The sequence below is a fragment of the Dasypus novemcinctus genome, chromosome 6, assembly GCF_030445035.2.
Source record: "Dasypus novemcinctus isolate mDasNov1 chromosome 6, mDasNov1.1.hap2, whole genome shotgun sequence".
Classification (NCBI taxonomy): Eukaryota; Metazoa; Chordata; class Mammalia; order Cingulata; family Dasypodidae; genus Dasypus; species Dasypus novemcinctus.
This window is the reverse complement of record NC_080678.1, coordinates 14,225,571-14,249,951: the sequence shown is the minus strand read 5'-3', so window position 1 is coordinate 14,249,951 and position 24,381 is coordinate 14,225,571. Positions and strand designations below refer to the sequence as shown.

Here is a 24,381-nt window from a genome sequence, read left to right as displayed (position 1 = left end):
ATATATTGCCAGGTTCCATTAATAGTAAAATGGAGTATAGTGATGAGTTTAAAGGTTAGATATACATATTAATTTAGAAAAATTAAGGTAAAAATAAATTGGGGCATCAAAAAATTTAAAAATGCGAAAGCTTGGTTTTTGATATTTTGCCTTCCATCACTGCAATAAGTGTTGCCCTGTATGCAAATTGGCAAGGCAACTACTTCTGTCTTTTCCTCAGTGTCTACGTCCTACCTTTTTCTTTTTTCCCCTAATCATTAAATTTATCTTCATAAAAGTTTTAGATCACAGTAATTCATATATACAATATACAGTACTCCCACATATCCAACATAAAACCCTTTTCCCTTCCACAGCAATAATCTTTTTCCATATTCATACTATATTTACTGAAACTGATGTACAGATATTGAGACAATAGCTTTCAAACAAGGTAACATTTGGGTTTACATCGTAGTTTATATTTTAGACTACAATTTTGTAAATTTTTAATTATCTATGTTTTACAGTGTGATTTACATTTTTAGCCTATCAGCCCTTATATATTTTTGGTGTAATTTTACATGGCATATCCATCCTTGTGTACTCTTGTGGAACACTTCTATTGCCCACACAGTTACATTGGTTCCATCTATTCAATACCTCTTTCCCCCTCCCCTTAGGGCCCACAGTGACAGTCAATCTTCATTGCTTGAAGGGCCATGTTCACAGATACTTGCTCTTTCTAACACTTCATGTTACAGTATTGAATCCAGAATCTCTGCTTACTGGGTCCATATCAGTAAATGCAGCCTGATTCAACTTTATGTTCCTTCCACCATTATCCCACACCCTTAATATTCATTCCCACACATATTCACCTGATTGCTGTTTACACAAATTGGGAAAATTATGCAGTTCTTTGGAGGGTAGTACATCCTCTCATGGACCATACTTTGTATTTCACTATTCAAGTCCTGTTGGGACTTCAGTCCAGTTACAGATCTGGGTAGTGAGAGAAATTAGTAGTGTCTTGCATGCCAACTGCCCCAGGATATTTCATTATAGTTTCATCTGGTGAAACATGGTTAATCTTTTCAGATGGACATATGAAAACAGTTTCCTCAAGGGAGGAAGATACACGCTTTTTGAGTACACCAGTATTAATCTCTTCATGTGGAGATTTCCATCTCCTTCATGTGGTACATGAGCTGGGAATTTGAAGCCTTGAGTACATCTCTTCCTTGAATAACTATATCCAGTGTATTCAGGAACAACCAGCCAACATCATTATACTTTTTAACCCCACAAAACTCTATTAAGGGGGAGGAGACGTAGCTTAAATTGTTGCGCACCTACTTCCCATGTACGAGATCCTGGTTTCAATCCCCTGTACCTCCTAAAAACAGAACAAATGAACGAAAAAACCAACTGTTTTTGGAGAGTGGATTTAGCTCAGTGGTTGAGCATCTGCTTCCCATGTATGAGGTCCTGGGTTCAATCCCCAGTACCTCCTAAAAACAAACAAAAAAAGCCTCTATTAAGGCACCAAATACAGTTTCACCCAGAGTGTTACCTCTTGCAAGTATACAGGTATTCAAGTAGCAATATCCAATGATGATATTTTGCATACCTCTATTGCCAGTTCATACCATGGGCTGTGAGTGCCATCTTCATCGTTAGAAATAGAGTCTACTATAATCAGATTAGATTATAGTCTAATATAATCAGATTAGAGAACCAATTTCCACAACTCCAAAACCAGCTCATAAATGCCATATTAGTATTCTGTTTCTCAAGAACCACTATCAGTACCAAAATCTGTATTAGGTTTTTCAAGAGAAACAAAAATATGAGATTTAATATCGGAGTTTGGCTCACTCGACTGTGGTGATTAGCAAGTCCAGATACTGTAGGGCAGGCTGCAAGTCAGGAACTCTGATGAAGGTTTCAGTGAAGTCCCCAGGAAAAGGTGGCTGGCTAAAATAGTGACAGAAGTCCTGTCTGCTGAAATCATCAGTTCTCCCTTTAAGGCCTTCAACTGATTGGGTACGACTTCTCTCATTGGTGAAAGCGGTCTCCTCAGAGTATCAATTAGGCCAGCACTTGCTTGATTAAGCAACTGGATACCATAGCATAGCCAAGGTGACACATAAACCTTACCATCACAGATAGATAAGGCTTTTAATCATATTTTTGGTAATGTTTAACCATTTTTAAAACTTTAACAAGTTGTGATGGGTTTTCCACCCCTAGTATCAGAAATTGATCTTTGTAATCATTGATAGATGTGTTTGTGTCAGTGGAGGAGAGAAGCGGGGAGGGCTCTTTCCAGGTGTCATCTCGGCCTCAGTATTTACCCCAACTTTCCAATTTTTTTCCTACATCCCCTCTCCTGTCTCTATTCTACCCTCCACAGCCTTCCATATTATGAAGCTATTTAGTCTCTTTTCTCTTTTTCCCCATCGTCTCATGCATACATGTGTGTACAAACACATACACACACACACACATTGTACTCTTCAGTTGATTTTTATAGGGGTGAATAGTCTCAACAGAAGAAAGGTTTAATACCCTTGTTGTAGCAGAACATGCTTTCTGTAATTCCTCACATTATAGCATGTAGATAAGAATGCAGGGGTGAATTTGTTACTGCCTTATGTTGTTGAATCATATGAGACTTTTTATAGATTCATTCATTCATTCATTAAACATATATCTATGCAAGGCTCTGGAGGATGCAATAGTAAATAACATAAACTTGAGTCCTTTCCCTGAAAGAGCTGTTTGGGAAAGTTTATAGAGCAAGACACAAAGACATCACACAAATTCATTGGAATTTAATGCATACTAAATATCATGCAAAATGAGACTATATAGGCATTTTAAAGTGTGTAATAAAAATTCTCTCAGTACAGCTGAGAAATAACTGCACATTTTTATTTTTAGGTTCCAGAAGCCAATGTCCTAGGACAAGTTGGACAGGGATATAAGTATGCCGTAGGGAGTCTTAATGAAGGTAGAATAGGAATTGCTGCACAGGTAAGTAAGTAAAATTTTAGCCATTTCACTGGACTCGTCCACAGTGTGAGTTATTAAAACATAAAAATAAAAAATATGTAAGACCAATGAGTATTTGGAAGCTCATGAACACAAGATGGCGCTGTTTTCTTTCATAACCTGAGAGAATGGCTTCTGATTAGGATGTCTTTTCAAATTCCATTTTGGTCAGTTACTTAAGTGTCCTGAGAACCAAACAATGGCTAGCTAGTAACACATTTTCTGCTTTGAGGACATGAAAGTATTATCTACCACCTGGATTAATCTAAATGTGGTAAGTATTTTAAGTTCTACTTTTCAAGTCATGAAAGTCATTCTGGAGGAAATTTTAAGTTAGGAATAAATATTTATTCTTCTGTGTAGTAAGGTTCTCTAATCAATAACTAATGAAAGGTTTGTTGTATAATGCTTTGGAAGTGAAAATCTGGCAATTCTTTTTGGTGACACTTAAAATAGCCAGAATTAAATAGATATGTAAAATGAGTACTATTCAGTTTCTTACCAAATTTGCCCTCTATAATGGATTGTACATTTAGTATTTTAAGTGATGTTGGTTATTTTCTAGATTAACAAGTGAATAAAGCCTTTGATTTTATGATAAATTATATCATCATGTAAAGTGTTTTTTGCTTGCTTTTAATTAGTCTAAAATTCAAGAACTTATATATAGCTTTTAGATTTTGAAGGTCTTAAATGTATATTAGCTATTGCATTAGTTACAATGTGGGTTATTCTAGGTTTGTTTTTTGTTTTTGTTTTTGTTTTTTTTTTGCTGCTGCTGCTGCTGTTACTTGGCTAACAATGTATTTATTTTTAACTTTTTATTTTGAAATGCTTTCAAATTTGTAGAGCAGTTAGAAAAATAATACTCCATACAGAGAACTTCCAATAAATTCCTAAATCACCCCTATACCCAGAGCCACCAATTTTAACATTTTGCTACATTTGCCCTATCCTTCTATCTCTCCATCTGTTTATCAATCCATTTTCTGAAGACTTGAGTCTTCAGAGAAAACATATATATATATAATTATGTATATATATTATACTCCTTGAACACTTAATACTGCTATGTACATTTCCTAAGAACAAGGATGTTCACTTATGTAATCACCTTAGGTGTAGTTATAAAGTTAAAGAAATTTAACATTGATATAATGTTTACAGTCTCTTTCATTGTTTTCATATGTCCCAATAATGTCTTTTTGAGCCTTTTCTCCTTCCTTATTAGATCCCATCCAGGATCATATATTGCCTTATCTCATTAGTTGCTCTTTCTTTTCTTTCTTTATCTTCTTAATTTCCTTTTGTTCTTTATCTGTGTTTTCCAAATCTTCTCTAGAATGCCCCAGATCTGATCTTCTTCACCAATGATGTCTAATGGCTTTTTTGTGGGAACATATACACCACATAAACTTTCCCATCTCAACCATTCTCAGGCATACCATTCAGTGGGATTAATCACATTCACCATACTACAGTACCCTCACCACCTTCTAGTACTAAAATTTTTCCATCTTCATAAAGAGAAACCCTACACTCAATTTTGCATTAACTCCCCCTTCCCCAGACTCCTGCCCCTGGCAACCTATATTTTAATTTCTGTCTCTATATGCTTGCATATTTTCTAAAATTTTCTTTGTATTACCATGGGACTTAAATTTAACATCCTATATATGTGACAGTCTCATTTGCTTTGATACCAACTTAACTTTGATAGTATACACAAAATACATTCCTATACTCCTCCACCACCCCCACCTTTTTGTAGTTCTTCTCACAGATTACAGGTATACAGTATGAATCCAAAACCACTGATTTCTCATTACATTTTATGCATATCCCTTTTAGATTATACAGAAGTAAAAAGTAGAGTTACAAACCAAAGATACCATAATACTGACATTTATATTTACCCATGTCATTACACTTACCATAGATATTTATTTCTTTATGCAGCATTGATATGTCATCTATTGTCCTTTCAATTTCTTTAGCGTCTCTTAAAGGGCTGGTCTACTGATGACAAACTCCCACAGCTTTGGTTGATCTGATATCATTCCACTTCCTTCTTGCCTCCATAGTTTCTGATGAAAAATCAGCATTAATCTTGTTGAAGCTCCCTTGTACTTGACCTGTTGCTTATGCCTTGTAGCTTTCAGAATTCTCTCTTTATCTTGGCCTTTGAAAGCTTGATTATAACATGCTGCTGCATGGGTCTATTTGGGTTTATCCTGTTTGGAATTCATTGCACATCTTTGACATGTAATTCATGTCTTTCATTAAATTTGGAAAGTTTTCAACCTTTATTTCTTTGAATATTCTTTCTGCCCCTTTCTCTCTGTTTTCTCTTTCCAGAACTCCAACAATGTGATTATTGGTATGCTTGATTGCATTCCATAAGTTCCTCAGGCTCTGTTCACTTTTCTTCATTCTTTCTTTCTTCTGCTCCTCAGACTGGATGATTTCAGTCGTCTCATCTTCAAGTTCACTGATTCTTTCTTTTGCCACCTCCAATCTGCTGTTAAACCTCTCTAGGGATTTTTAAATTTCTGTTGTTATGGTCTTCAGCTCTGTTTAGTTCCTTTTCATAATTTCCATCTCTCTCATGCTACTCCCTTTGCATTCACCTATCATCATCCTGATTTTCTTTAGTTCTTTGTCCATATTTTACTTTAACTCCTTGAGCATATTTAAGATCACTTTGTTTAAAGTCTGCTCTGGAATGTCCCGGGTCTGGTCCTCCTCACCAATAGTTTCTAATGCTTTAATCTTGTCCTTTGCCTGGACCATGGTTTCCTGTTTCTTTGTATGTTTTGTAATTTTTTATTGAACCTAGGAATTTTAATATTTTAAGGTGTTATTGCTGGAATTTAGACTGTGAGATGTCTATTCCTTTAGCTTGTATCCAGCTAGTGTTATGACAGAGGTTTTCTTGAATGCCAGGTGCTAACAACAACAACAACAAAAAAAAGTAGGAAAAAAAGAAAACTTCTTTGCCAGTTTTTGCAGATTGACTTGTGCAAGTATTCTCCTTCAGTTCTATCCTTACAATGAGTTTAAAGAAGAGCTCCAGGCCAAAGCACAGGGGCCACCCAGGTCCTTTCTTTGCTTGTCTTCACTTGGGCATGTGTGTGTGGCTCTAGGAATTCTCCCACTTACATGGTTCTGAATGTTCTTCTCCCCTACGAAACAGTTTTCTGATGGTCCCAGGCACTGACTATATGTCCTACAGTCAGCAGTCCTTTAACTGCTCTCCAGTGGTGTTCTGCCTTCTACATGCAAGGCAAGTTTTAGGATGGTGAGTCTCTCAGGCCCCACCAGATAGATGGGGCCATCAGTACATGCTTCTAGTATGTGCATGAGGGTTTTCTGCTCTCTCTGGTGCTCAAACCAGGAGTCCATACTGGGAGTGTGGGCCCGCTCTGTACTAAACTATTGGGTGATCGGGGAGGGATCAGCCAAAGTACCCCAAGATCTGCTTTTAAGTAATCTTTTTCTTGATTCAACACTTGCCCTCTAATGACAGCTCTTTAACTATTTTCTGGAGCTATGAGAAGATGTTTCTGCTAGTTCTTGTTGATCTTTCAAAGTTTCTATCGGAGGACAGAGCCCTGAAACATCTCACTTCATCGTCTTAATCCAGGCCTTTTAATTTTTGTGTGATTCAATTTCATTAGATGTGGCATTAAAAACTACAGTTCTAGATCTCATTGTTCCCAGACATATAAATAGTAAAGATGTTCTGGCAGTAAAACACATGGACTGAGCTTTAGTCTAATTACTCCAAGTTATCTTCTAACCTAATTAAAAGTTAAGGTCAGGGAGTTATTAAGTCTCAGTTAATACTGAGGGTTCCTTTTAGATGAAGAGATACATCTAACAGAATGAACTGAAGTCTCCAGCCTTGAAACCCTGTAGTGACAGAGAATTTAGTTTTTCAGTATTTGTAGTGAAAACATTTTGCTGAGATGGAAAATGTCTATTTTTATTGGCAGCCAATAATTTAAGTCTTCATGGCATTATAGGATATTTTTTACATACTAACTTTTCTCTTATCAAAAGTTTGTAGGCATTTCCCCCAAAAGCTTTAAGTATTCTTTTTCCCTACATAGTTTGACATAATTAGATAGTGATTGAATGGCTATCTAACATCAAAATTTAGAAACCATTTCTAAGCTTGAGTCATTCAATATGGAAATTGGATAGCAATGAGAAATTGTCACCACATCCTGACTTGTTCTTCAGGCATGTAAATTAATGTTTTTACCTGCTACTTTTTATCAGTTGTTCTCATCCCTAGCTATATACAGGAAATCACCTGCGGGGGTTTTAAAATGCTGATGCTTAGGCCATGTTCCCCAAACCTCTCCATTCTCAATTCAGTTGTTAGGCCCAGGTATCAGTATTTTTTAGGAAATTCCCCAAATAAGTCTTATATGCAGTAGGGGTTGAGAAGCACTGATCCTTTATGTTCTAATTCCCTTTCCCCTCAAGCTCTTATTATCCTGATCATATACAAAATGGACAGGAAAATAGAAGGTTAAGCAGTGACCTTCACATTTGACTTCTAGAAGGATTCGAGGGGGCGACACTACAGTCTCCAAGGCCAGTTCTGAGCAAAGCTTCTGTGACTTGCTTTAAGCTCTAATACTGCAGGCAAGGAGAAGATTCCTGAAAACTAGACTGGTTGTATGAGCTCATGCCAGGAGATTTGCATCTCTGCTGGAATATATTCATCTTCATATGAAATCACTCATATTTCTCCCTTACTGGAAGTTCAGTTCTACAACTCAGCATGTGAAGGTGTGTTATTAACACACACTTCATCACCTCAGTATTTCCAATTCCCACTCCCACAACATACTATTCAATATGCCTGTGATAGGAATTTACAACTTGAGTAATTAAAACATAAACTTGTAACAAAATAAGAGATTCTTTTTTGGTTTTGTTTTTTTCACAGATGCTGGGACTGGCGCAAGGATGTTTTGACCACACTATTCCATATGTCAAAGAAAGAGTACAATTTGGCAAAAGAATATTTGATTTTCAGGTATATAATTTTGAGGATCTTTCTACTGTACTCAACTCTTCTCTGCATGATAGGGAAGAACTGTGTTGTAGAGTCATGGAAGAAATCCTCTTGAGGGGATTTTAATGGGAGAGGGTAGAGGAAGAAGGAATAGGTCTCAGGAAACATGCTTTTGAATACCTTGACCTTCTCCAAGTCCCAGCTGTGGCATGAATCATGATATCTTCGTGAGAACTACAGAGCTGTTTTTCCTTGCTGCGTCATAAATTCCAGAGCTTCCTGGGTTCAAATCCTGACTCTTCTACTTACTAGCTTTAGACCTGGGGCAATTTGCCTCACCTTGTTAAGCCTCAACACCTAATCTGTAAATTGGGGATACTATGACCTGCCCAATAGGGTGATTTTAAATTAGATGTATATGTAAAGTGATTGACACATTGCCAGCTCTAACAAGTGCTCAATAAATGGTGACACTTGTTACAAATCCCTGCTCAGGCTTGAGCTGTGCAGTTACTCTCAGAGGACTACACTCTGTCACATGCATCTTACAGAAGATGCAGTTTGCCCCAGTAAGTGCAAATGAGATGCTGTCAGCCAAGCATATTGGGAAATACTGGCCTGGGGATGTGCAGTGAATTAGGCTTCCTGGGGCTCCCCAGCCCCTCGGGATTTGTTGGTGGTGATGGTAATCTTTCTGTCCACAGAATGGCAGCTTACCCTGCCTTTTTTTCCCCCTGCTTTTTCTTTCATTTTTATTTATTTTTTATTATTTTAGGTTTTTTTCCTTACCAAACCTTTTATTACCTCAAGAATATGACCTAAAATTCCCAACTAATTAGCTTATTTGGTTGCAGCATTTCCCTTTAAGCTGCTGAAGGTTCCAAACACAATTTCTTATTACACTGTCAGCACTGTCTTCCTGCCTTGTCTTCAAGTTCTATATAGTAATGATCAGGCTTCACGCAAGCACACTTGAATGGCCCACGTATAGAGATAAAGGGACTGTGGGCAAACACAGCTCAAAGCCTGACTATGCAGGCCCTGCCATACTGTCATCCCCGTCTGATACTAGCAACTGAGGCATATGGAGTTTGAGTTTTCCATGTCACACAGCTGCCAAAATGATTTTATTTTTTTTGTCTTGATCCTGGTCTAATTTTTATTTCTTATACTAGAGTGCTTTCTCAGAGCCAGCTACCACATAGATTGCCCCAAAAGTGACTGTATAATAAGATGGTTTTGAGAGAGACAAAGCCCTTGTACACAGGAAACTGTTTCCTTATGTATGTGGAGAAGGGGTCAGGTGTACTTATAGGAATAATTCTAATATTTTAAAAGATGCCTGTGTTTTAGGTAATTTAAAAGAAAACTTTCAGAAATTTGATCTTAAAATGCATCATTATTAACTTTATGTGAAACTTTGATTAAAATTTGTAAGTTGTATTTTTTTAGTTAGGTCAGTAAAAAAATAAATTATTGGGAAAATGGGGGGAAAGAACAGAGCTTGCTGAGAAATGGGAGAGAAAGCTGGAAATACACACCAAAATTTAATGCAGGCTCCTTTAGGCAGAGAGAGCTTGTAAGTTGTATTTTAAGTCTAGTGCACTTTATCTTGCTAAAGTGATTTGTTCTTTGGTCTGCATGTGATCATTTCTACTTTTCTCTCCTCTAAACTATAAACTCTTTGAGAGTGGGGACCAGGCCTCTTCATCTTCATTTCTTCTATTTGTTTATTAGCATAGATCTGTTGAGCATGTTCTCCATGCCATGCCCTGTTCACAGTGTAGTTGAGGAACCAGTATCCAAAGATGGTAAGTTCTTGTGTAGGCTAGGAAACATGCCAAAGTCAATTTTCTGCTTGTCATGGTGCCTGATACCCTTTTGGAAGAGACAACATGGCATGGATTTAATTGAATGAACTTTAATTGAACGTAAGTTTGTAGTAGGGGGAAGCGGACTTGGCCCAGTGGTTAGGACATCCGTCTACCACATGGAAGGTCCGCGGTTCAAACCCCCGGGCCTCCTGACCCGTGTGGAGCTGGCCCATATGCAGTGCTGATGCGCGCAAGGAGTGCCCTGCCACACAGGTGTGTCCCCTGCGTAGGGGAGCCCCATGCGCAAGGACTGCGCCCCGTAAGGAGAGCCGCTCAGTGCGAAAGAAAGTGCAGCCTGCCCAGGAGTGGCACTGCACACACAGAGAGCTGACGCAGCAAGATACGCAACAAAAAGAAACACAGATTCCTGTGCCGCTGACAACAGCAGGAGCGGACAAAGAAGACGCAGCAAATAGACACAGAGAACAGACAACTGGGGTGGGGAGGGGAAGGGGAGAGAAGTAAATAAATAAATAAATCTTTAAAAAAAAAAAGTTTGTAGTAGGTTCATGGGGGGTCAATTTATTATTATGCTTCATGGGCTACGTATGTATCTTGTATATATCAACTACTACAGAAAGAGAAGAATCTACAGAACACTTGTGGGTGGTGCTATTTTTCTACAGATGTCCCTGGTTTTTAGGAAAGGCTATTCCTGGGATTATTGAATAATCACCCTAATGGAGATTCTTTGTTTTAACATTCATCACACATTACTATAATTATTTAATTGATCTCTCTGCTAGACCATATAAAGCATAAGAACAAGTACTTAATCTGTATTGCTCAATGTGATATTGCCATTGCTCACTGCAGTGGCTGGCACAGAGTAGGTGCTCAGTAAATATCCGGGTAGATGGATGGATGGGCCAGGCATGACAGACATTTCAGTTTTTAATAAATATATCTATTCTTTATATTTCTGGGAAATCACTAACAACTATAAACTGCTCAAGTTCATATTCCCTTTCACTCAGTCATTTTTTTGACTAACATTTGTTTACGGGATATAAAATTTCAGGGTGGCAGTCATTTCTTTAGGGTGGTTTTTAAGTTTATTCTACTGTTTTCTGTAATCCTAAAGAAACTGTTCTTGTCCATGGATATTGCAGTGGAGTCACTTTAATAAAGTTCTTTGAAGGGGGAAAAATGATACTTTAAACATTCTTTCGTTACTTTGCAGCTAATATCTTCTTGTGCCTGAGGCTATATGCAGAATAAAACTTTTTTTAATTCAAGCAAACAAAGACCATTCAAAGTCTTGCTTTGCGGGGATTTAGTTTAAGCTCAAACTTGATCATAAAAAGGATTAAAAGTAATTGTTAAACAAGGCATGCTGTGCCACATTTTATTTTAGATGGTAGATTTTACTTAATAGAAATGCATATAATGATATTCTTTTGGGATATATTTGAGTTTGACCATATTCTGTGTCTGGGCAAAACTTTGAAGATGAGCTATGTTTCTGAAGATCATAATTCTCTAACTTAGGCCTGAATGTTACAGGGGCTTCAACATCAAGTGGCTCATGTGGCCACCCAGCTGGAAGCTACACGATTAATGACATACAACGCTGCCAGGCTTCTAGAAGCTGGAAGGCCATTCATAAAAGAAGCATCTATGGCCAAATACTATGCATCTGAGGTAAACAAATTATTTCTACAGTGTGCTTATTAACCTTGTCCCTTAGGAATGTTTGTTGAGAGTTTGTTTTTCAAGTAAAATCACCTGGACTGTCCAATTCCTGTGACAGAGAAGCAAATGAATAAAGCTGTCAAAGGAAAGTGCTTTAATTCTGTGAGGTCTCTCTTTCCAGGCTCTTAAATGGAAACCAGGTAACCCAATTCAAGTAGAACACCTACCATAAATCCATACCAGTAAGCCTCATGTGAATGATGGCATCAAGCCCATGATTTTAGCGTGGGGCAAAGTGAATGCCATGGGAGATATGGAAGGACTAAGGTTCATAATGTGAACCAGTGTTATAAAAAGATAAAGAAATGATTGTCTGTTTTTAATGGTTTCTGCTCATATGTTTGTGTTCTAAATTCAAAACACTAGAATTTGGCTGGAGAATTTCACCATATCACTGGGCAGTTATATCCCAGTCTCAGCATATATCTTATTCATTCCCGTGGTTTGAAATACTCCTTCAGCCCCTCCAGTCCCCCAATTTCAGCTCCTACCTTAACCTCGCTTTTGGATTCCAGACTAATATATCTAAGTTCTACTTCACCTATCTGTCCACTCACACCAGTTAGAACCCAGAGAGTCATCTTGACACTGTCCTTTCCCTCATCCCCATGTGGAATTCTACCTCCAAATATTTCTTGAATCCATCTATTTCTCTCCCTCTCCACTGCCAGCAGTCAGGTCTAAGCTGTTCAGACTACTCAGCCTGAAGTCCTCTCAACCTCTAACTCAGCCTGTAAGTCTCAGTTCAGCTGTAGTTTCCTCAGCTGTTCCCCATCTTAAGTCAGCTTTCCTAGCAAGCTGTTCTGCCCCATACCATTTATCGCAGTTTCTATGATGGTTGGTTGAAGGACGGTCTCTCCAAATGACCGTCACTGCCAAGAGGGTAGTGACCACCTCCCCTCCTCCCCCCCTGCGCTGTATACACAGTGGTGGGCCACACGCTGGTGTAAAGGAGGCGCTCAATAAGTATTTGCTGAATGAAACACCCCCTGTTGGCAAGTCTAGGAATCTGAACAGTACCTTAGTTTTCTTAAGAAAATAGGAGTTTTGTGAATTAATAGGATATTTTACAAAAATGGGATGGAGAATGGGACTGCATGCACAATGCTCTTGTATAAAATAACTGATCCTTCCAAGGACCAGTAACAATGAATCCATGGGTTTTCAATGTGTGATATACAGCTTATTTTCGGTAGGTTGCAGGACTAACCACTAGTAAGTGCATCGAATGGATGGGTGGAGTAGGCTACATCAAGGATTACCCTATGGAAAAATACTTCCGAGATGCGAAGATTGGTAAATTCTTTTTACATTTTGTGTTTTGTTTGCATCTGAAGATGTTTGCACTGTTATGTTTGTTCAATTTTATATTATTGGTAACCGGACACAGGCAATTTTAATCTCTTCAGTGTGTTTATTGGCTCACATATGATGGCTAGCTTTTTCCCCACCTCTTCTTTCAAAAATATGGCTATTTTTCGAAAAGTCAAACTGACTTTTTAAATGTTCAATTAAGCCTTTTAGTCAAACTGCAACAAAATTTGCTCGCTTAGTTTTTCTAACGTTTACTAAAAATGTTAATATTTATGATTACTGTAGTCTACTGCTGTTCTTTAAAGTCTCATTCTAAGTTTAGAGGTCCCACTCCCAGAGGAAAAGATGGAAATACAACAGCTCTGGAAGCTGCCTGTTCGTTAATAAGACCTATGCTTATGTACTGATTGTTCAGGAACCAAGAAACTGAACCGTTTAATACAGAATCTGGAAATCTATAAATCAAATGGAAAATGGTCCTCTCATAGGCAAAACTTAGCAAAAGAGTTAGGGAACGAACACACTGAATTGTATTTTAGCTGTGTATGTTTGCATATTTTTGAGTCTCGTTCCATGATGGACCAGCTGGAGGTGGTACTGGTCTGACCCACCTTTTCCACTCAACCAACAGGCAGTGTCACGATTACCCCGGAGGAGGCACACTAACCTGGGTTTTAACCCTGGCCTCATACTCATCTGGCCAACTTAGTTAACCTTTCTGAGTTTTAGTTTTCTCATATGTGAAAATGTGGTAATTATATAGGTGTATTGTACTGATGACAGAAACTGTGCCTTTGTTTTCTGTTATAGCCCCAGCACCTAGCACAGAGGTGCATGTTAAATATTTTGAGGCGAAAGATATAGGGAAAATATTTGGAATAGAATGTTATAATTAGCAAAACAGAATCTTTTATACCTCATTCCATATTTGCAGTATATACTGAGCTTTAGCATAACAACTAGATGAGATAAATTTCAACCCTCAGCTGTGTTTTAGTTCTAATTTCAGTAGAAGGGCAGAAAATTGGCAAGTAAAGTTTTCTGCAGAGCATTTTGACAACCTTTGATACTATTAATTTTATTTACAGATTTATGTTTCCTTTTTTTCAAAAAGATATGAGTTGATTCGCAGTAAAATATATAGAATTACCACCTAGCCTTTAAAACATGAAACCAGAGTCTGAAAAGGAAGAGAAAGGGACCATACTAAATAAACCATTTAAGCTAATCTGGTAAATTCAGCACTTTTTGGCAGCCAAGGAAATACTGTATATAATTCTTGATATTAGAAAGAGGAATAAGTATCAGTTCTTGAAGAAAATGGAGCTTCTTTGTACACTAAATTCTAATTGTGTTCTAAATTACTTTGTCAAAATGCACCATATTCAGGGGGGCATTGGATGATGTTACTAATAACTGTTTTATGGCAAATGCAGAGGCAATGTTTATAGAGCTATTTCTTGTATGGATTCTCTAACTATGAGTCCACTCCTAATTGTTCCTTTTGCTCCCTTTCATTTAAGGTACAATATATGAAGGAACTTCAAATATCCAGCTAAGCACCATTGCAAAGCACATTGATGCAGAGTACTAACATCCATGGGAATAGGACACCCCTCTGACGTCACTGGTGTAAAAGTTGGAACTATTGTGCCTTGTTGGAACTAAACCTCCATAGCATTGAAATATTTTATTTAAGCGCTTTGTGATGGTCCTTTCCAATCTATTAAACTTAGGCCCAGGAAATCATTTTTAACTTGAGAAGAAATGGATCCATATTTTCTCCAAAACTGTTTTTAAAGTTCTTTATGTATTCACATTACCATTCTAACTTAAGCATATACAAAAGTCTCACCCCATCAGCATTTGGAAAAATAAAGATGTCTGAAATTACTTACAGAAATGGCTAATTATATTCCAATTATTCTTTATTTTGTGATATCAGAGAAATGTTTGTTATGGTACTAATTTTTATACTACTTTATAGATTTAATTCTATGTTGCTAAATTAGGAGGAAATTGATCGTTTATTTAGAAAAATCTAAAAATTCTAGTTCTAAATATCTGAGAATGCATAGAAAATAAGGGTATAATTCTGTAGATCATATAACTGAAGAAAACATTATTTTAACCAAGTCAAGCAATATTACTATAATTGAACTGTATGAAAGATGCTTTTCATAATGGTTTCAGCAGATTGTTTTAAAAACAAGTCTCTTTAATATTCAGATATAATTTGTTTAATCAAAATATTCAATATTGTAATATTCATTCTATCATGCATGATTTTTCAATAATACAATACCTTCCTGTATTAAGATTTGTAGCAGTTTGATACAAAAATAAATATTGGATTATGTTTGCAAACTGGTCTGTACCTGGACATGATTAAATTATGATTAGGGCCTTGGTTGGGCCACATCAATAGATGAAACTACATGGCAGAGCAGAAAAGTTAACTGGCATTTTGATGGTGGAGTTTTGATGGTGGAATCTTGAGCTGGAGCCCCAGGAAGTAAGCACACAGAGGAGCTTGGTCATGAAGAAAAAGTCCTCAGGAAGAGAAATAAGCCATTCACCTAATAGTCTACAGCTGGCCTTGTGGAGATAACAGAGCAGCTGACCCTGGAGAGAGGCAAGCCTGGGGAAGAGAGGAACCCAGGAAGCCTGAACCCTGGCAGACATTGGCAGCCATCTTGCTCTAACACATGGCCATAGACTTTAGTGAGGGAAGTAACTTATGCTTTATGGCCTGGTAACTATAAACTTCTACCTCAAATAAATACCCTTTATAAAAACCAACCAATTTCTGGTATTTTGCATCCGCACCCCTTTGGCTGACTAATACAAGATTGCATACTATTTCCTCAAAATTGGTTACTGAACTTTAGAGTCATGATTCAGAAATTATGTTTTAGTTCCGTGATTCTGAGGGGGTTACCTTGCCCCATAGTCAAGGATATCAAAATCTTGTAAGGAATGGGGGAAGAAAGAGGGTTGAAGCATTTTTAAAAAGCATATTCAATATTAAAATAATTTCATATTCGTGAAAGCAAAAATCCATTGTTTCACAATACAAATTATAGGAATGTAAAGATCATCGAAATACATAGCTGGTGACAATTTTTTAGTGTCAGGGATTCTCCATCAGGAGAACAGACCCCTCTGGCTATATGTCCTCTCAGAAGGGATTGGACCATGGAGGGTAGGGAATTTCTGAAAAGGAGGCATCAGAGATGTTGAAAAATGTTTCAAGATTCATACAGTTACTTAAAATAGTTACTGCTGTTAAATAAGCATGTTAGGGAAAGGATAAATCTGATCTCTTGATATATTTTATATTTAACTGATAACATTTCAGAAGTATGATTGATCAGTGTCATCACTTGCACATATTAAACACCTGCCAAATACACTAATCTTTGGAGAACTCTCCCGAGGTATAATAGGTGTATGTCAAATGGGAAGATTATTGTGGGTCATCATTTGGTTTTATGGTTATGATGTAGTTTAGAAAATGCACAAGGTATATCCCTGCTGATGTGTTTTTGCTGATCTTTAATAAAGTGAAAATTTGTTTTAATGGTATATATCATACTATATATTCAATGTTCCAAAATCGTATTTTATGGAGATTGAAAAAGCAGTAAGTTAACCAGGAATTTTTGCAACTCTGATAAACAAAATGGTTTGTTGCTCATACAGATGAAATAAGGAAATGATGTAATCTTCCTATAAGATAGAGACATAAAACACCTGTGTATACCAGGTCTTTCTCTTACCTTGCATGTAAGCCAATTTTGTTTGTCTTCCGAGAAGAGACCTTACAATGTAGACCAAGTTTAAATTCTTGCTGCTAAAGGAAATTTTGCCAGAGGACCTTTTTTTAAAATGGCAAAATAAAGAGCTCTTCAACAGAGAGGTCACCTCTTTTGAGCACATCTTCCCAGTGCAGCTATTATTTGATATTTATGCCTGTGTTTTACATTATTACTTTTGGGAATTATACATGATTGCAGTTTTTACCCAATGATACACTATAATCTAAAGCCTTAAGAGATCTAAGCTTATCTGTTCCCCATTATTTCCTGTATTAGTTTAGAAATCTAGATACGAGTCCTTTTTTTCTCTTACCATTCAGCAACATTTGCTGAGTGCTCAACATATCCAGATACCATGGGTTCTGAGCTAGGGTGCAAAGATGAGTAAGACCAGTTCCTTATCAACAAGTATAACCATCTCAGGTGTCTCTTTTTCTGTTTTTATTAGTGTATCCTCATGAAAAGTTCAAGTAGAAAACTACCAAGTTCAATCCTATGCAAAAGTATTTCTTTAAACTATTTAGAATGATAATTATGAAAATTAACATCTCTTGTACTCTGTGTGCCAGCTTTATTCTAAACTCCTGATACATGTTAACATTCAACGGCCCTATGACTGGTGCTTTTATTCTCATTTCACAGAAAGGATACTAAAGCATGGAGAGGGTCAATAAGATGCTGATTAGCACCTGGCAGAAGGGTATTCAAATGCAGGCATTCTGGCTAATGAAGGCCCTCCCAGATTCATTCCTTTCAGTCTCTAAGATTTGGTAATTTTTAGGAGCCTTCCAGTAAAATGCCATTACCAACCACCCTTTTTTTTTTTAGCAAGCAGCTCTTCAGGGATGAGTTTCATATCTTCTCCAGCAGAGAAGCTAACTGAGAACCTGCAAGACAAGTAGGTGGGGTAGGCAGGAGAAAAAATGGGGGAATAGGTGGATGGGGAAATAAGAGATAAAATTAGGTGAGAAAAGTATTGAAAATGATGCTGAGGAGATGCCAAAAAAATAATCTTTTAGTGTTTTTGTCTGGGACATGCAGTATGCTATGTTCAATCTTGATATAGAGTTTGTTTTTAAGAAAATGAGAACTAAAAGCTACCCTGGGATGTGGATGGGTAAGCGTGGAGAATGAAAAGAAAGGGTAAAAATCTGGATGGTGGTTATAGGGTATTTGCTTTGTTTATTATTCTTTAATTGAACATAAGCATTTTATGTATTTGTGTGGTGATCACACAATATTTTTTAAATTACAAGTTTTCTTTTTTTGGTTTTAAGAAATGATAAATAGAAAACAAAATAAAAAGGAATATATCCATACATATTAGTAATCATGTGTGTGAATAGGTTAAACTCACATATTAAGAATCCAAGATGTTCCAAAGGGGAAAAAAGTTTTGCCAATTAAGAAGGCAGAGTAAGACGCTTCAGGGCTCCATCCCCCACAGAAGCTCTGAACAAACAGCAAGAACTGACAGAAACATCATTCTCAAAACTGCAGAAAACAGTTAAAGGGCTGCAGTAACAGCGCAATCACTAAATGAAGAAAAAGTTCACTTAAAAGCAATAGGATTGTGTGGCACTCTGACTAGCCTCTCCCTTGCCCCTCAGTGCCTCCAGCCCATGCTCCCAGTGCAGGTCCTTGGTCCCATTCCAGAGAAAGTAGAATAACCCTCATGCACATAGTGGAAGCATGTATGCCTGGCCCCATCTGTATTTTGGTTCCTGAGGAATTTGTCATTCCAGAACTTGCCCTGTCCATAGAAGGTGGCAGAATGCTGTGGTAGAACAGTCAAGTGACTCCCTGGGGCAAGGGTTGCTGGCTGTAGGGCCTACTGACTTGCAGTGCCCAAGACCATGATGAAACCATTTCCTAGGGAAGAGGAATATACAGAACTGTGTAAACAAGAGGATTGCTAGGGTCACACACACATACCCAAAGCAAGATGAATGCACAGAAAGGACCAGTGTGGCCCCTATGCTTTGGCATGGACCTATTCTCTACACTCAGCATGGAAGGAGAGGCCTGAAGGAGGGCACTTGCACAAGTCAATCTACAAAGACTAGCAAAGATGTTTTCTTTTATTCCTACTGTTTTGTTGTTAGCACTTGGCATTCAAGGAAAGCTCCATCATAACACTAGCTGGATACAAGCTTAAGAATAGATGCTTCAGAGTCAAAATTTCAAGTGATAACACATTAAGATATTAAAATTCCCAGGTTCAATCAATGATTACAAAACAAAGAATCAGGAAACCATGACCCAGGCAAAGGACAGGATTAAAAAATTGGTGAGGAGGATCAGACCTGAGACATTCCAGAGAAGATTTAAGAAACAAACAAACAAAGTGGTCCTAAATATGCTCAAAGAGCTAAAGGAAAACATGGACAAAGAACTACTGGAAATCAGGAAGATGACAGGTTAATGCAAAGAGAGTAGCAATAGAAAGACAGAAATTATGAAAAGGAAACAAACAGAGCTGAAGATCATAGCAACAGAAATTAAAAATTCCCTGGTGGGGTTCAACAGTAGATTGGAGCTGGCAGAAGAAAGAATCAGTAAATTTGAAGATGAGATAATTGAAATCATCCAGTCTGAGGAGCAGAAGAAAAAAAGAATGAAAAAAAGTGAACAGAGCCTGAGGAACTTGTGGGATACAATCGAGCATACCAATATTCACATTGTAGGAGTTCTGGGAAAAGAAGATAGAAAGGGCATAAAGAATATTCAAAGAAATAAAGGTTGAAAACTTCCAAAATTGAATGAAAGATGAATGTACCTGTCCAAGATGTACAATAAATTCCAAACAGGATAAACCCAAATAGACCCATGCAGCAGCATATTATAATTCAGTTGTCAAAGTCCAAAGAAGGAGAATTCTGAAAGCTGCAAGACATAAGCAACAGGTCAAGTACAAGGGAGCCTCAATAAGATTAAGTGCTGATTTCTTAACACAAACCATGGAGGGAGGAAGGAAGTGGAATGACATCAGATAAACCAAAGCTGTGGGAGTTTGTCATCTCTAGACCAGCCCTTTAAGAGAGGCTAAAGAGAAATCCCCAGGTTGAAAGGACAATAGACGATAGATCAAAGCCACATGAAGAAATGAAGATCTATGGTAAGGGTAACGACATAGGTAAATATAAATGCCAGTATTATGGTATCTTTGGTTCATAACTTTACTTCCTATAGGATCTAAAAGGGAAATGCATAAAATGCAATGAGAAATCAGTGGTTTTGGATTCACAAATGTATAAACCTGTAATTTTTGATAACTACATAAAAGGGGATGGAGGAATATAGGAATATAGTTTACATATACTATTGAAATTAAGTTGGTATCAAAACAAATGGGATTGTGGAAGTCACAAGAGTGAAGCAACATGTCACAAGGGAGCTTCAATGAGATTAAATGCTGACTTCTTCTGGGAACATGGCAGAGTAGAAAGACAGAGCACTCTCTCTTCTTCCAGAAAAAATAGAGGACATGCAGAAATGACCTGGGAAAATATGATTTAAGGTTTAGGACCACAGGAAGGTTGGACACTGCCTAAAAGAGAGAGGGGCACAGGAAAAGAAACTCGATGGTAAAACTGTGAGTTAAACCTGCAGCTGCTGGCACCCTTCCCCACCCAATGTTGAAATCTCAGGCATTGGGCTGGCTGCTACAGATAAGGGGAGTCACAGAGATCCACCTTCCCAGGAAACAGGAGAGAGAGGGACACAGCCTAAGGCTGACTCAACTTTTAACCCACAAAATTTTGACCCTCTAAGCCACCCTTCCTACTGACCAGGACTGGTTGTTGAGGACACAGAAGAAAGTGGAAGTATTTCCTACCCATGAAAAGAGAGGGATCTTCCAGCAAAGGTTAGAGAACAACCTCTGAAAAAAGTTTGAATTATGAGGCTCCTGTTTTGCAGCAAACACACTCCACTATGCTTTGAACTGAGAGGGCTGCCAAAGCGCGCCATCTGCTGCCCAACAAAGGAAGTACATGTAAGGAAATTAAAAGTAAATAAGAGCAGTTTTTTCTGGCCTTTACAGCCTCCCTCCCCAAGGCCCTTTGAAGCAGGTCTGCAACCCATTACTGGGTCCAGCGTCCATATTTGAACAACTGGACAATCCAAAAGAACCAGAACAGATTGAACCAAGAATCAAAGAAGCAGTAACACACAGCCTTCTGCCACTAAATCCCTACAAAGGATAAATTGAGCATCAGAGTAACCTTTATAATCAGATGCCTAGATATCAGAAAAAAATGACAAGCCATACTAAGAAAATGGAAGAAATGGTCCAAACAAAGGATTATATCAAAGCCCCAGATGAAAAACAGGATTTGAGACAATAAATGAGATTCATACAAATTTCCAAAGTCAAACTAATGAGTTAAAAGATAATATGACTAAAGAGATAAAGGACATCAAGAATATGTCATGAAGAATAATTTGAAAACCTGAACAGGAACATAACAGTTCATGGGAATGAAGGACACAATAGGTGAGATACAAAACACACTAGAAGCATATAACAGCAGACTCAAAATGATATAAGAAAGAATAAGGTATACAGAAGACAGAAGAGCTGAAATTAAGGAGAGAAAAGAATGGAAAAATTGAGCAGGGACTCAGGAAGTTTAATGATAACACAAAACACAAGAACATCTATGTCATGGGAGTTCCAGAAGGAGAAAAAAATGACAAAGGGGCAGAAAGAATATCTGAGGGAATAAGAGCAGAAAATTTCCCAACTCTCGTGATAGAAATGCACTCACATGTTCAAGAAGCACAGTGTACCCCAATCAGAATAAATCCAAATAGACCTACTGCAGGATACAAACTAGTCAGAATGTCAGACATCAAACATAATGAGAAAGTTCTTAGAGCAGCAAGGGAGAAACAAACCATCACATACAAGTGATGCCCAGTAAGATCTGGTGTGGATTCCTCATCAGAAACCATAGAGGTGAGAAGACAGTGCTATGATACAATTAGGATACTGAAAGAGAAAAACTGCCAGCTAAGAATTCATTACCCAGCAAAATTGTCCTTCAAATATGAAGGTAAATTTAAAATATTCACAAATAAACAGAAACTAAGAGAGTTTGTAAAAAAGAATCCACTTTGCAGGAAATATCAAAGGGAGATTGACAGCCCTAAAGAAAAAGACAGGAAAGAGAGGCTCAGAGGAGAGTTAGGAGGCGAGAATAGCAGAGAAGATAACCAAAAGAGTTAAAAGACAGATGAAAATAAGATATAACAGGGAAACGGACTTTGGCCCAGTGGTTAGGGCGTCCGTCTACCATATGGGAGGTCCGCGGTTCAAACCCCGGGCCTCCTTGACCCGTGTGGAGCTGGCCATATGCAGTGCTGATGCTCGCAAGGAGTGCCGTGCCACGCAAGGGTGTCCCCCGCGTGGGGGAGCCCCACGCACAAGGAGTGCGCCCATGATGAAAGCCGCCCAGCGTGAAAAGAAAAAGCAGCCTGCCCAGGAATGGCACCGCCCACACTTCCTGTGCCGCTGATGACAACAGAAGCGGACAAAGAAACAAGACGCAGCAAATAGACACCAAGAACAGACAACCAGGGGAGGGGGGGGGGGAATTAAATAAATAAATAAATCTTTAAAAAAAAAAAAAAAGATATATGAAAACCAAAGAATAAAATGGTGGAAGTAAATAACGAATTTACAGTATATCATTGAATGTGAATGAATTAAACTCCCAAATAAAAGATATAGGCTGAATGGATTTTTAAAAATGAGCCATCCATATGCTGCCTACACAAGACTCACCTTAGACCCAGGGATACAAATGGGCTGAAAGTAAAAGATTGGAAAAAGACACTCCACAGAAACAGTAACCAAAAAAAAGCAGGAGTAGCTATACTGATATCAGACAAGATAGACTTTAAATGCAAAAAAAGTGATGAGAGATAGAAGGTAATTATATATTAAAGGGGACAATTCACCAGGAAGAAATAAGTCATAAACACCTAACCAGTGTGCCCTGAAGTAAATGAGGCAGACTCTGGCAAAGCTGAAGGGAGAAATAAACATCTCTACAGTAATATCTGGAGACTTCAGCACCCCACTCACATCATTAGATAGAACACTAGACAGAAGATCAACAAGGAAACAGAGAACTTGAACAATATGATAAATGGACTATACCTAACAGACATATACAGAATTTTGCTTCTGAAATCAGAGGGTTATATATTTTTCTCAAAGGCTCATGAACCTTTCTCCAGGATAGACCACACACTAGGGCACAATACAGGTCTCAATAAATATTTTAAAAATTGAATTTATACAAAGCACCTTCTCAAAACATAATGGAACAAAACTGGAAATCAATAATAGACCATAAAAGGGAAAATTCACAAATGTGTGGAGGTTGAACAGAACACTCCTAACAATCAATGGGTCAAAGAAGAAATTGTAAGTGAAATTAGTAAATATGTTGAGATGAATGCAAACGAGAATACAACTTTTTCAAAATTTATGGGGTACAGTGAAGGCAATGCTAAGAGGGAAATTTATAGCCCTAAATGCCTATATTTAAAAAAAGAAGAAAGAGCTAATATTGAAGATCTAACTGAACAATTGGAGAAACTAGAAATAGAACAGCAAACCATTCCCAAAGCATGCAGAAGAAAAGAAATAACAAAGATTAGAGCAGAAATAAATGAAATTGAGAACAAAAAAGCAATAGAGAAAATCAACAAAACCAAAAGCTGGTTCTCTGAGAAAATCAGTAACATTGACAAACCCTTAGCTAGACTGACAGAAGAAAATAAAGAGAGAAGATGCAAATAAATACAACCAGAAATAAAAGCGGGAAGTTATGACTGATCCCACAGAAACAAAAAGAATCATAAGAGGATATTATAAGAAACTGTATGCCAACAAACTAGACAGCCTAGGTGAAATGGACAAATTCCTAGAAATGCACAAAAAACCTACACTGATGCTACAAGAAATATAAGAACTTAACAAACTAATCACATTTAGAGATTAAATCTGTCATCAAAAATTTCCCAGCAAAGGAAAGTCCAGGACCAGATGGCTTCACAGGTAAATTCTATCAAGCATTTCAAAAAGAGTTAACACCAATCCTGTTTAAACTCTTCCAAAAAATTGAAGAGGAAGGAAAATAACCCAACACATTTTATGAAGCCAGCATCACACTAATACCAAAACCAGATAAAGATACTACAAGAAAAGAAAATTACAGACCAATCTCTCTAATGAACATAGATGCAAAAATTGTCAACAAAAAACTTGCAAATCAAATCCAACAGCATATCAAGACTTATATATAATGACTAAGTACGATTTATTCCGGGTATGTAAGGCTGGTCCAACATAAGAAAATCAATTAATATAACACACCACATTAACAAATTGAAGGGGGAAAAAACACATGATCATCTCCATCAATGCAAAAAAGAATTTAGACAAAATCCAGCATACGGTTTTGATAAAAACACTTCAAGGGTAGATGTGGCTCAAGTGATAGAGCTTCTGCCTACCATATGGGAGGACCGGGGTTTGATCCCTGGGGCCTCCCGGTGAGAAAGAAGAAGAGAAAACATGTGAGGC

The 24,381-nt window shown here is 37.6% G+C and overlaps 1 protein-coding gene across 1 annotated transcript in view; it reads left to right on the top strand.

Annotated features, from left to right (window-relative positions):
- The window catches only part of ACADSB (acyl-CoA dehydrogenase short/branched chain), a 62,476-nt gene extending 47,152 nt beyond the window's left edge, over nt 1-15,324 (top strand). The window contains exons 7-11 of the mRNA XM_004474594.4: nt 2,929-3,021; nt 8,006-8,095; nt 11,455-11,592; nt 12,840-12,939; nt 14,481-15,324. Coding sequence (XP_004474651.2) covers nt 2,929-3,021; nt 8,006-8,095; nt 11,455-11,592; nt 12,840-12,939; nt 14,481-14,551 — 492 coding nt within the window. The 3' untranslated portion in view covers nt 14,552-15,324. The remainder of the gene's footprint in view (nt 1-2,928; nt 3,022-8,005; nt 8,096-11,454; nt 11,593-12,839; nt 12,940-14,480) is intronic.
- The last annotated feature ends 9,057 nt before the right edge of the window (nt 15,325-24,381 follow it).